The sequence below is a fragment of the Paramisgurnus dabryanus genome, chromosome 18 (genome assembly GCF_030506205.2).
Source record: "Paramisgurnus dabryanus chromosome 18, PD_genome_1.1, whole genome shotgun sequence".
Lineage (NCBI taxonomy): Eukaryota > Metazoa > Chordata > Actinopteri > Cypriniformes > Cobitidae > Paramisgurnus > Paramisgurnus dabryanus.
Window position 1 is genome coordinate 24,291,303 of NC_133354.1, and position 13,837 is coordinate 24,305,139.

The 13,837-nt window shown below is 39.8% G+C and overlaps 1 protein-coding gene across 3 annotated transcripts in view; it reads right to left on the bottom strand.

The window, feature by feature from the left end:
• Window positions 1-13,837, bottom strand: part of amot (angiomotin) — a 32,959-nt gene that overhangs the window by 14,211 nt on the left and 4,911 nt on the right. The window contains exons 1-6 of one of the 3 annotated variants that reach the window (XM_065287392.2): window positions 7,914-8,179; window positions 4,871-5,011; window positions 4,245-4,308; window positions 2,394-3,399; window positions 1,132-1,642; window positions 748-892 (exon numbers count right to left, since the gene is read on the bottom strand). In XM_065287392.2, coding sequence (XP_065143464.1) covers window positions 748-892; window positions 1,132-1,642; window positions 2,394-3,399; window positions 4,245-4,308 — 1,726 coding nt within the window. In that variant the 5' untranslated portion in view covers window positions 4,871-5,011; window positions 7,914-8,179. Of the gene's footprint in view, window positions 1-747; window positions 893-1,131; window positions 1,643-2,393; window positions 3,400-4,244; window positions 4,309-4,870; window positions 5,012-7,913; window positions 8,180-13,837 lie in introns of those variants that run through there. The other 2 variants (XM_065287391.2, XM_065287393.2) reach the window with 2 other exon arrangements.

The following is a 13,837-nucleotide window of genomic DNA, read 5'->3' on the forward strand; positions in this document are numbered from 1 at the left end:
CAAAGCGGGTCTGCTGACAGCAGTGGAGAAATGAGACAGAGACCGTTGCTTTGGTTTGAACTCAAAGAGATACTGCACAGGGCCGTAAGACATCAGACAAAAGAAAGCAAAGTGAATGAAAATTGAAAGGCATGACCTCTGGAGAAGATTACAAAGGCTCTCTGAATAACAAAATGGGACCACCCCAATGTTTTTGTTAACTGTAGTATGACTCTCATCAGATTTTTATTCACATAATGTTCAACAAAATCTTGAGGTTATACTATCGTAACTGTTCTCGCAACCCTTCACATAATCAACTATAAACATGAAAAGGAGAATATTGTTTGTCTATACCATGGGGGTGTTGAATGCTTTATATTCTTCATATTATCTTTCAGTAAACACACACCTATGAAGCAGTTCCAGGTCTGGAATTGGCAACGGAGGCTTTAGATGATATGCGTTTGACACAGTACGCGGCAGTTGCGAGTGTCTAGTTCATTTTCAATAGCAGCAAAACGTGGGCAGTTACAGAGGTGGAGCAAAGTTTTCTTTTTAACGCCATGCCAGCTTCTATGGCTATGTTAATGGCAAGAAATTTATTTAATCATATAGAAAAAAACTAACAAAGTTGTTTGAAATTCAAGTCGGTGCTTTCCTATTATACATCCTAATATAGTAACCAAGTACAATTTATGAACACTCCCTTTATAATAGTCGGGTAAACTTCTATTACTCTCTTAAATAATGCCGCCGTGTTCTCACCTCTCAAGTCTCTGTTGAAGTCGTGCAGCCTGCGCACCTCCAACTCCAGCTTATTTCTCATGGTCTTCTCCAGAGCCTCCCTTTTAGATGACGATTTGGCCAGGTTCTCGTAAGCTTCGGATACAATCTGAATCTCATTCTCCATCTGCAGGACAAAAATATGCGTTGCTGCATTGTTGAAACAGGATAATATAAAGTCTGTTTTTTGTATACAAAGTCCTGCACAGAAGCAAAGAATCTTTCTCAGCAAATATGCATTGCAGTTTTCCTGCACCTTTAGTCCCTTCCAAAAAAGGCAACTTTGGGATGTCTGCTTGGATATGATGCTATACTGGTCTTTATGCTCCAAAACAATTTGAAGTGAACATTCGAAGAGGTACTTGCCTTGTGCAGTTTGGACACCTTCTCTCCACACACTTCCAGCTCCTGTTTGAGTAATCGGTTCTCTTCTGACAACATGTCCACCATTTGCTGGGCCCGTGCTAGCATGGCGTAAGGATCTCCCTGCATGGAGTGTGGATGTGGGTAGTGTTGTCCTGGACTCTGTTGCTGCTGTTGGGGACCCTGCTGGTGGTACTGATGCTGGTGCATATGGAAGCCCCTGGGAGCTGACCCATAAGGATCATGAGGAAATCCGTGGCTCCGCTGGTGGGGAGGGTGTCCTTGGCCGTATGGATCGCCTTGGTGGGAGCCAGGACCCTGCGGGGTTCGTGCACCAATGGGATAGGGTGGTTCTATTTGATGGCCCATAGGTTGAGGATGGTGGGAAGATGCCAAGATGTTGCTGAGAGCGGAAGCCTGTGCACGGGAGAGAGATCCTCCTGACGTAACGGAAGAGGAGGGGCTGTGTTGATGGACAGACCTTTGGGAATGACTTGAACTCTCTTTATTTGACCTAATGAGGACAGAGCAATAAATATTCAGATTTGGATAGATTACCAAAATTAAATTTAAAATTCAAAGCAAATCCAGTATGTAGGGTCTCAGTGAGTGCTGGGGTCTACCCAATAGTATATCATGTGCAAAAGACAGGAAAACATCCTGGACAGGTAAGCAGTCCAAAAATGTTTTCGAGGCAAAAACCTCAAAAGGATTTCCCAGCCACTGCTGCAGAGGGTGACATGCTTAGGGTCTTCAAACCCATGCCCCGCCTCCAGGGAGCCCAGCAGATGGGTACCCGCATGGAAAACTCAGTGAGCGACAAATAAATTGAGCGGATATAGAAATTGCATCATCAACGACTTTTCTCAAAAGATTTAATCGTTGTTGGGAAACAATGACTCGCCCAATGTGGCAGCTATGTGAGGTATTTTAACCGTTCATAAAAATATTTTTAATGGTCAACATTCCTGGTTCTCCTCTACAACATAATGGAGAAACTGTCATGTTGTGACATGTCTTACATGATTGCAAGAATTCTATATGCATTCTTTTGCTATATACCAAACACTGGCTTTGAGGTAAATCAAACAGGCAAAACTGGATTTTCCCATAACGCCTGACAACAAGTCCCAGCACTGTAGGGAAGGGCTGTTTAAGACTCATTATTTGAAAGTTTTCAACAATTAATGAGCAATGATTTCACCTGTATGTGTCAAAATATTTCAGTTCCCATGCATTCTTCAAAGCCTTTAATGTAAACTCACCGGAAAGAGCCATACTCGGGTGGTGGCTGGTAACGGACATGGGGTAGGTCAGCCCTGGATGGTTGGTTTGTGGCACGGTGGTCTGGGTAGAAGTGTCCAGGCTCCTGGTGTGGAGGCTGATGGTGCTGTTGTTGCTTGGGTGGAGAGGGCATTGCCTTGAAAGGGTAGTCTGGTGGTGGACCCCTGTGTGGGGGACCAGAGGGTTTATAGTAGTCTCCTGGCAGTCCTGGTGGAGGCAGTTGGGGGGAAAGTGGAGAACTGGTAACAGGTGCATGAGCCTTAACTCCACTGGTCGCCAATGAAAGCTGCATCAGTCTTTCGCTTAGAGAACGCACATGACCTTGCTTTAGATCTTTGAGTCCATCATCTTGGTGCACTTTGCCCCCAATTACCCTCTGCAACGTTGCCCTCCCCTCTGGGGGACGCACCTTAGGGTTGCTAACACCAGTCACATAAAATGCAGCACCTACTGATGGGGGTAGTTGTTGTTGAGGCTGTTGAGGCTGGTGGCCACGGAAGTACTGCGACTGCACCTTGGCTTCCTCGTAGGTAGGAAGGTCCTCGGGATTAGGCCCTTGTCCACTCAAACAGCTTCCAGCACCTGACCCTGTGCCCGCACTGCCTCCTCCTCCTGCATTGCGCGTACTCAGCTTTTCCATGCCGCTGTCGGCCTGCAGCTCCTGGCCCTGAGGCTCCTGCCTTGCAATGTGGGGGACCATCGAGTGCTCGTCCCCTGGACTGCCAGGGCCCGGGTAACCACTTACTGGACCCTGTTGCTGTTGTTGTTGCTGCTGCTGCTGTTGTTGTTGTTGTTGCTGGGCAAGGTAATTGCGTCCCTCGCCATAGCGCATTTGCTCCTGTAGGAGGCGCTGTAGAACAGTGTGGCTACTTCCGCTGCTGTTGCTAGCCGATGTGTCCTCTGAAAGTGAGGCTGCTGCCCTCATTTCCAGCTCTTTTGACCTGCGCACCTCATGGAAGGAGGAGCTTCGGGTGCGGTCCACACTCCCTGCATAAAACACCAATGGGCAATGAGTGATAACCTTATACACTAACTAATATTATAGGCTGCACCACCAAAAAACGCCAGGATGGTGCCAAGAATTAAGTGTAAAAAGCTGCAAACGAATGGAAATTAGTTTAATGACTTTGACGAGTCTTCTGCATGTGCTTAGAAATATGCCTGAAATCTCACATCCCAATTGTCCCAAACTTTTCACACGTTGACATCTGGGCAAACATTGTTTTATAAACCAAATTAAGTAACTATTTCATTATACCAGTTTTCACATTAAACCTGACCTTTAAGGTAATATTTAATTACAAGTAATAACTACCTAAATTGTCACTTTGCAATTAATGACATTGAATTATACTTTACTGTAAGTGCCCAGAGGTCAAGGTGCTAAAGTCCACCCACAATGATGATCATACCAATACCCTACATATACCACTGGATCATTGTTGAATGGCTCATTTTCTTTAACATGCAGTGAACTTGAGTTGAATGACTATCCAAAGCTTTAAACTTGTCCCATCTCCCTATTGTAGGCTTGAGCTGTAGACACTTACAAATCACACAGAGTAATTTTAAATAATAGTAAGCTGTTAAAGCAAACAAAGCCATTAGGTGGAAACCATTCCTTAACATTAATGACAATCTGTTATACATGTTTAGTATAACATTAATTACCTCTACATCTGCATCACTAAACCGGAAAGGTTACATGCTATATAGATATTATCCACTAAATTTAGTTTAATTCGGAATGGTTGCCACTACTGGCCTTAAACAGAGTTTTTAGTTTAGTAGTTATTGCACCATCTAAAAAGTAATGAAGGTGAACATATTACGTTTACTATTGTTTTCTGACATTCTTCGCATTCTCAAGGAGGACGAGGCTTTTTTCCGAAACATCTGTAGTGAATAAATCAATAAATGAATAAACATAAAAAGTCAGTAACAAGAGCAGTAATGTACAGCTGCCTTCCAACTCAGACAGCCAGACACAGGACAATAAATAGAGATAACAAATGCATTTTAACGGCACAACCTCCATTCCCTCTATACTTCCACTTCCTATCATTCTTCACTTTTTAGCTAACCAGCTCTGCAGAGCCAATGAAAAAGGTGGCAAAAAACAAAAGCAGGATTAGGAACGTGCAATGCCGAGGTCAAAGACCCCAAGGTTAAGACAGATGAAATATTGCTGGCTATTTTGATGCATACACAAGGGAAAACAGGAATTTTTAGATGCATGCCATAAAAAGGGGTCATTTGTCAGCAACTATGATGTTTGTGTTTTTTTGCAAATACATTGTTTATGTTATACATTTTAGACTTTGAAAACACATGACAGGACAGGGCAAAACTCAACTAACCTATAGCTTAATGTGGTTTCATTTGTCACAATGATGTCCACCCCTGTGTGATGTTTAGTCTCTTAACCCTACTCTATACATTCGACCAGGTCACCTACCTGTGTGGCTGCTTTAGCTGCTGTCGTATGTCACTATTGGCTCATGGTTTTGACATTCACCAGGGTCACTGCTCTGACGAAGCTCTTCAAGTGGCTCCAAAACACACAGCCGGTCCGTGGGGTCCCAAACACCAAGCCGCTCTAGAACAGGAAGGCACTCCGGCGAGTTAGAACAATGAGGGTGGGGTTCAAAGACAACCTGAGGGGCTTAAGTTAAATACGTTTGATGTGATAGATAGGTACATTTTCCTGTACATTAGTTTCCTGATTGTGACAGCCAAAAAAAGAAATGCTCTTTTTATGCCCCCGTAGCCATTAGGGACTTTGGCAGCTGTGTGGCTATAATACAAAAATACCAGAATTCTGACATGCAAGTTTAGAAAGAGAGGCTGATTCCCGATCAGCAAAGAGCAGGACAGCAGTTCAATTCAAAAGCAGGATGTGAGGATGTGTGGCATAAGTCAAATAATAGCATCTCTATGAAAACAGTGTTGTATTACATGTAAACTGTGTCCTAATTCAAAGACTGGGTCCTTCGAAGGACGCATCCTTAAAAGCGAGGTCACAGCCTACAAAGTCTGCAAAGAGAAATGAGACGTGAAGCCTTCGGATGATCAATAGGGACTTTAAGCAACAGCTGGGAATGGAACGGCTACGGCGACCGGAAGTAAGCTGTCAGACCACCGTAGCCAAGAACGTAAAAATCACTAAGCAAACGTAAACAGGACAGCGCAACGCGGTATTAATTCATTTATTAAGATGCAAAAATATGTCATTTAAAAAAGCATGAGAAGAAGGATTGCTGGCATTAAATGACAATATTTTGTCAGAAGAAGAGTTTTTACTATTGTATGATGTAAATAAGTCTAAAAACCGAGATTTAAAGCAACACTATGTAGTTTTTTTTTACCTTTAAATAATGTCTCTAAAATTATTTCAGTGATAGAACAGCTTTTAACTGGACAAATTGTCCTGTTGCTGCAACCTGAGCAGCCTCCTAGCTGCTACAAGCACACTCTGAAAGTGGCAGTGGAGGGTAGGAAACACAGCCCCGCCCCTCCCCCTGCCTGCAGAAGAGTGTCTGATACCAGGAACTATTGCGCTTTTCAACCACATGGGGGAGCTGTAAGTCATTTTTACATGGAAACTACATAGTGTTGCTTTAAGCAATACTGAAAATGTTGAATACTAAAAATCTTTAAAATTAGCTTAAATTTAAAACATTCGAACACATATTATATAAAATACTGGTAAAATCATAAACTGATGCAATTACAATGTCATATGCCATAAAACATAATATTTATGTACATAATCTCTCACGTTGTAGCGACTACGGCAAATCAGCTGCTCTCCCGTAGTAGACCGTTACAGTAGAACGTCGCAAAGTAGCAGTTAAATTCGCGCATGCGCAATACAACGCCAGAATGCCGTTGCCGTTCCACCAGAGGCTGTTGCTTAAAGTCCCTAATATGTCACGTCACCTGCTGTACGCGCCCACCACGTCTGTTAGCGGGACACAGAGGAGGTGTTTCTGACTTATTAACATAAATATGGAACCAGAAAAATATTAATTTTATTTTAGAAAACATGACACGTTGATAGATTAAACTAACCAACAGTACTAAATCAAATTAATACACCTTAGAAATATACGCAATATATTAAAACGCAACATAACTTATAATACTAAAACAGTGACAAAAAACTTTTTTCTGGTAAATACACACTTTTATTTAATAAAAATGTTCAGCCATTAAATTCATCCATTACAGGCACTCAGTGAATCTCGAAATAGCCTAGGCTGTGAAGGATCCTATCGTTTTATCCTTAGCAGTGTGGAGAAATAAGTTTGCATTTTCATCCTTCGAGTTGGGATGGCCTTACTAGCCTTCAGTTGCAATGCTGTGACGCAATCGAAAATACGTCCTTCGAAGGTCGCAGCCTTTGAATTGGGACAAAGCTGTAGTGTGTATTGCACAATGAAAATATTGAAAGAAGCAATCCTACTTTGCAGAAAGAAAATTAACTATTAATACCGTATAAATATAGTTTAACAATAGAGTAATGAGAATTGTTAGAGGAATGTGCTTAAATGTAAATGAATATATGCAAGATAAAAATATAAGCCACTTTTTCCATTAACAAAATATAATTTTACACTCTAATCTTTTAGCTTCGGAGTAAATACTTTTTCCTGACAGGTTTCGCAAGATTCACCCATGTCTGTTGACAAAATGTTTCACACATTTCTCAAATATAACCCACTACGACAGCTTGATAATCCTTTACACACTCTGCTATGAAACAATTTGAATCGCACAATAAACCAGACCCCTCTCCAAAACCCCTCCAACTTCTGCAAACACATAAATAGGCTACAGATGCCTCCTCCCCTCTCGCCTGCTGACGCCTGAACATGAAGTTCCTTGACTGTTTCAGATAAACAGTTTATTCCACAGCCAGAGTGCCCAGAAGTGAATTCGGGGAATCTGACATGCCTAAAGGTCCACAGATAGGTCTCTGAAAAAAACTTTTCCAAAGGCTTTGACCTAAGAGTCTCACCATGTTTGTGTCAATGACACTATGTGCTTACAGTTAAAGTACCGGCTAAGGTATGGAATATGTCAAGCATGCTGTTAACCACTACAAAAGCAGAATAACACTAATCTATCTTGCTGGCTTCAAAACAGCCTACGGTGTAGATAGTCATTTTAAAGGCGCATTCAACAATGGCTCTTTTGTCTTGAATAAGGATTAGTTTTAAAGAAGTTCGTCAATGTTTTATTTGATAATCTCTAAAGTTTTTTATACACTCTTAAAAATAAAATGGCTTCACAATGCCACAGAAGAACTACTTGACTGTATGTTTCCATAAAGAACCTTTAACATCTGATAACCATTTCTGTTGCACAATCAGGAACCTTTGACTGAACAGTTCATTGAGGAACCAAAAATGGTTCTCCTATGTCATCACTATGAAAAAAGAGCAACTGTGGGAAGACAATTAACTGAAAAAAAAAACAGATTTTTTTTAACTCACCGAGTCCGATTTCCACCAAATCTCCTTATTGCATGAAAGCCCCTATACTTCACTCGAGTCAAACTCCTTCGTTCACACGCTCAACAATACTGCTGTAGTACACACGACTACTCTGATGTCTACACACACTGTCTAATGCATTCCATCAGGTGTGGCCGTGAGGATTGGTAAACCTGGATAGGCGCCAGTTATCTCTACACACCTTTAAACCTGCCTACTGCTGTTTGCTCCCTAACTTATATTAAAATGAGTACGGCTAATTATCTGAGACAGGGTGTGCGATACATATCTCAAATCTGACTAATAAATCACAGTTGAAAATGGAAGCAAAACCGGGGAAAAGTATGGTGGTTTAATTCATTTAATACACTATTAAAAGTGTTGGGTTGTTTTAACCCACACTCTCACAAAAAATTGTTGGGGTGGTACACTCAAAGGTAAATTTTTGTACCTTTATTGGTGTACAACACATTGAATTGTTGTACCTTTTGGGGTACAATATTATACCCTGATGACCTATTGTGTACCTTAAGGAACAATTTTGTGCCAGTTAAATTTTAGAGGTACAAACTGTTTAAATGTACACAATAGATCTCGAAGGTACAGTAATGTACCCCAAAAGGTACAACATTGTATTATGCTTAGTATACCTGTAAAGGTACAAAACGGAACCTTATGGTACATTTACACGAGTCGTAAGCGTTAACGCTTTACGTACGCGTGTCTGAAGCGTGGCCAACAGCCGCAACACATGCTCCTCTGTTCTCCAGTCTTGCATAAACGTAATTGGCTGCCTCTGCACTAGGTTATTTGCATAAGGGGACTTGATTGGATGACGCATGCGTTGGCGATTGAAAAGTTGAGAAATATTCAACGTCTGCCGAATAAAAGTTTATTGATGTTTATTCAAGCCAATGGTTGGGTTTATCCATATTTTACCCAACCATGGACTGAAACAACTCTGAAGCTTTTTTAAGAGTGTATCCCAATATCCCAAAGTTTCCAATGGAATTTTTTTGTTATAAGATTAACAACGCGAGTACCAAGGTTCAAAGCAATACAATCCAGTGTACATCCTCAACAGGCTTATTCAAATTAAAAGCAGCACTTGTACTGATAAAGTTCCCTAGCTTTTTTAAACAATTGATAGTTGGTATCTGTAAATAATTAGGATACGGAAGCACCCTAACATCTTGTCCACAGACACAACTCTGAACATCAGGCCAACTTGAGCAAAGGCTGCACCTGCTGAAACAGATGAATAATGTAGAAACAGGTGGAAAAACACAAATCTTCTGATAAGAAACTAAAACACCTGGCTACCATAAAACAATCAGCAGTTATTCCTTCCTCATATTCATCTTACCGCTGCCAGTGTCTCTTTTAAGACCAGCTAAATAGAGCCAAGACCAAACATATGCCCTGGGCACTTACTGTGAAGCTATCACAAAAAGCACAAGAGACAGAAACAAAGAGACGAATGCCAAAAAACAAGTGATGTCACATCAATCGTCACCCACACAAAAAACAGTACTTCTTACATAAAATAATAAATGAGCCATGTAAAACAATATCCTCTCTAATACTCTATGATTTAGGATTCTTGACAGGGAGTTATTTGGTTATGCAATAAAAAAAACACATGACCGGATGTTATCAAGTTTCTACATTACAAAGTTTGTAAATGTCAGATTTTTAATTTCATGGAATAGCAGAACTGCACATCATCAAATCACTTCAACTGGATAGATCCCTTTGACTGTAACCATGTATTTTGAGATGATCCGAAACATTCTGAATGGACCCTGACGTTGTCTAAATATTTACTTTTCATGCACAAGTTTCCCAGAGCCCCCACGCAGACAGTGTTTACTCTGGAAATACATCAGGAATGTAGCTCAGGGAAGGTTTAAATATGAGTCTGGCGCTGGCACTCAGTCAAACAGTCTCTGACACTACAGTCCTGTTCCTGCCCTCATTACCCTGAGATGATCCAGGTCGTTGGTACAGTGTTGACAGATGTCCAGGTTGATTTCAGATCTGGGAATGATGCTGCATAACACGTTATAAAAATGTAGGATGGAAACCACACACCCCAAAAATGTTTTTTATATGAATAATGTTTCACGACCTTTAAGACGTGCTTGTTAAACATCAAAACCAGTTCCAAAAATACCCAACACTTATGTTTATAGGATGACTAATCAGCTAATCTTTCGACACAACTTCTGATGCACTTCTCACAAGGTTTCCAGTATTTTTCGTCATACGACCAGACGCACACACAATAGAGGTAATCACAAGACAGATTTTGTGTGCACTTACAGAACAGGAGAACAATAAGTACTAGCACTAGTTTATTAAAAAACAAACAGTGTACATGCATATTTCCGTACGCGTATTCAAACGTGTGTAACTCAATAACTTTACCCTTTGGTTCTACTTTAAAAAAAAAAACAGAGCCACAAGATGGGCAGGATTTTCCATTGCATTTTTTTGTTTTAATTCCCAACCTCTAGCGCGAAACGCTGAATATTGCCTCTGGCAACAACGGTAAAACGTCTAACGCTGACGAGTGGTAGGGCTGCATTCCACAAGGGCTAGAGTTTCACCACAACAACCTCATGACATCAAAATATAAAAGCGGGAAAGATCAGGAGGAGGGTGACCTCAGAAAACTTCTACTGAGGTACTCTCTGATAGCTAAAAACGCTACCCCCACTTTTCACATGCACTGTTTACATAACAGGGGAGCATTAGTGGAAGGTTTCCAAGGGTTTAATGAACTCAAGAGAGCTTGTCCGTGTTAAGGGTTCTTTTATACTTTAAAAGAACATGATAACATTGACAATATTGCTACAGAGAAGTAGATGCTAATAGAAAAGAAAGTGTGTGATTGTGTTGTGTGAGGGTTCTTTGAAGATAGACTGTAATGAATGAGAAAAGATGCATGATGATGAGGTCACAAGAGCAAACTGAGCACAGCAGATGAAATATTTGTGGGAAGTTAGGGATGATAGAATGACACAGAGAATACAAAAAAGAAAAAACTTATTTTTTACAGTTTTCAAACTGTATGATTGTTGGAATAAACATAACTATAAGACGGTGTCATCGGACGCACGTGCGGTGATGCGATTACGCATCTGGTCGGAATTTAACTTCCGGTTTCTGTTTGTTTAATGGTCTGACTAGTTGCTGAAACTGAACTCTTTAACGAATACCTCATCGAAAATAACAAATGTTTTGGTGCCCTATGTAATCTTCTTGTTGTTTATTTTGCTTGTTATATAAATAAACTACTTTAAAATGACTTTGATGTTATTTATTCTTAGTGGAGTTTAGCGGAACTTATGTGTGTTCCACGAAAGCCGCTTGTTTATGTTGTTACTGCTGAAACAGTCTATAACTTTGACATAACTACAATGTTACCATTAAATATTTAGTAGACATCTTTAGTACGGGAATTATTCCTGCTTTTTGTACAATGTATTTATAATTTGAGTAACAGGTAGGGCTGGGCGATATATTAAATATACACAATTAAAATATCAATACATGTGAGTATCATGATATTTTGTTTGGCAATACTGTTTAAATGCAATATTAATATTTTTCAAATAAGACAAGAATCAGAAAATACTAGCATGGTGTTTTGCTAGGTTTGCATAGTGGTGTGTTCTCAATCACAGCTTTCCTAAAATGATATCCTATTATATCCCTAAAAAAGGAAATATCCCAATTTATACCATGGGTTGTTAAATGCTTTATTCTGATTGCTTGAAAAATGTTCCACAGGTATGCATTATTTTTCTATAGATGCACACCTGACCTTTAAAATGTCTTAAATAACCCCCAGAGCAATGTCTTTGGTAATCATGATATAAGCAAAATAATTGACTCCGGTCCTTTGAATTATTTGAAAATAATGCACACCTGTGGCGTGCCGCATTACCACCTTGGGTTTGCATTATTTTTTAATAATTAAACAGCCCGTCACCAATTTTTCCTTAAATATCATCTTGCTTTAATATTGCATAGCAACCCCATGTATCCTGATACGTATAGAGTCCTATGAAATCAGTAATGTTTCCCTTTTTATTTATTCTCAAATTCTGTTTTCCATTTTTTTTTCTGGATTCTGCTTTGGTTAAATTAAATTTCAGTAACCAAAAAGCATATCTTATCAACTAGAAATATTAAACAAACACAATTTAACAACAATAGTTGTATTAAGAATTTACATATAGGCCAATGTACTTTGGCTGTCACTGTAACTGCAATGTACTAAAACCATGCTACTGACAATAAACCAAATGTTTCCTTTTTCCTTTTAATAATAACCAACAATCAATACTCATCTATTTTTTTGATGAGTGGATGATGAGTTATCCCCCCCCCAAATTTTTTGGTAAAGATCTCTTTCATCATCTCAAAAAGCATTTACATGCTAATTTAATGAAATGTAAGTGGTCAGTAGGTCTACAGGGTTTTTCAAATATTCTATCAAAATAATGTTTTTTTTATTGTGGCAATTTATCCATTTTAATTATTTGAATAATTATTTATCTCGATAATTAATTGCTGTAACTCAATATATCAAATATTATGTATATCGCCCCAGAGTTTTGTTTTGGAAGAGGGCTGGTGTGATGTATTAAACAACAAAGTGATTTAGGAAAACACTTTTTTGTTTTGTACATGTAAACTACATAACAGCATGCAGTTGTCCCACATAAATAAGCATTTCAACATAAATTCCATTAATCATGTAAAATAATGATCACAATTAACTACATCAATGGGAAAAATCTGAATTGTGTGACCTATTTCCAACTACCCTCACATGAAGTATTCATACAATAAATAAATCCTACATGATAAATCTAATAAGTGTATAAGACAGTGACAAAGGAACATTCAGGGAACAAAGACACATGCAGACAGAGAGATTAGGGCAGAGGGGGGAATTGAAAAACACATGGCAGGAACCAAGCAGGAAACGCAACATTCCTTTCTGGAAAGGTCTGGCGCTGCAACCGTGGAGAAAGCATAAAGCTCAGCCTCCCCCTGTGTCCATGACTCCCGGCACAGAGAGAGATTCTCACACTGCTGTACTGGAAAAGAACTAGGCCAAGAAACTCTGACACATCTGCTCCTTCTCTCTACCTCCATTTCCATGTTCGCCGCAATATGTCTCCGGTGCATTAATCCACCTCCTCCCTCGATTGTGCTGCTTTCTTGGAACGCACTGTGATTCATTTCAATGGACTGCGTTCTTTTAAACATGCAAGAGGGGCCTGATGTGAAGTGAACGCAGAGAGAAACCAGAAGACAACACTTGGGGCCATAACACTTTAGTTTGCTGAGTATTCAGCTATTTTAGAGCAGAAAATTCCTAATTGTTGAACATAGTTGTTTGTAACATGCCTTGAGATATTAATCTTCCAAAAATCTTTAAACAGGCATAACCTTTACTGGAATAGTTTTGAGGAAATTCAATCTACTCGTTAAAAAAAGTCACATTTTATAACCTTAAATAAATTATAAAGAAAAAAGAAGTGCATGAGAGATCTTGCAAACCTGTATGCCATTATGGCAAAAAAGAAATCCAACATGAGTCACCAAATAACTCGCTCTATTTCTTCTTTCCCTTCATTCCCTAACTGTAAGAAGGTCTCTATAATGTGGTTTTTCCCCCACAAGTCCCTGATACAGGCCCAAGTATTTGGAAACACAGCGCTGCTCCCCTCAACTCCCTCTTAACCCCCCACCCACCCACTTCTCCATCCAAACCCTTAATGAAAAGCATGTGGTGGAGAGATGAGATCCCTGATTCATCTTTGCCACTGAAGCTCTGCACCAGTTTCCTTCATCTACATAAAAAGATAAATTCAAGCACCCCCCCCCAACACACACACGCA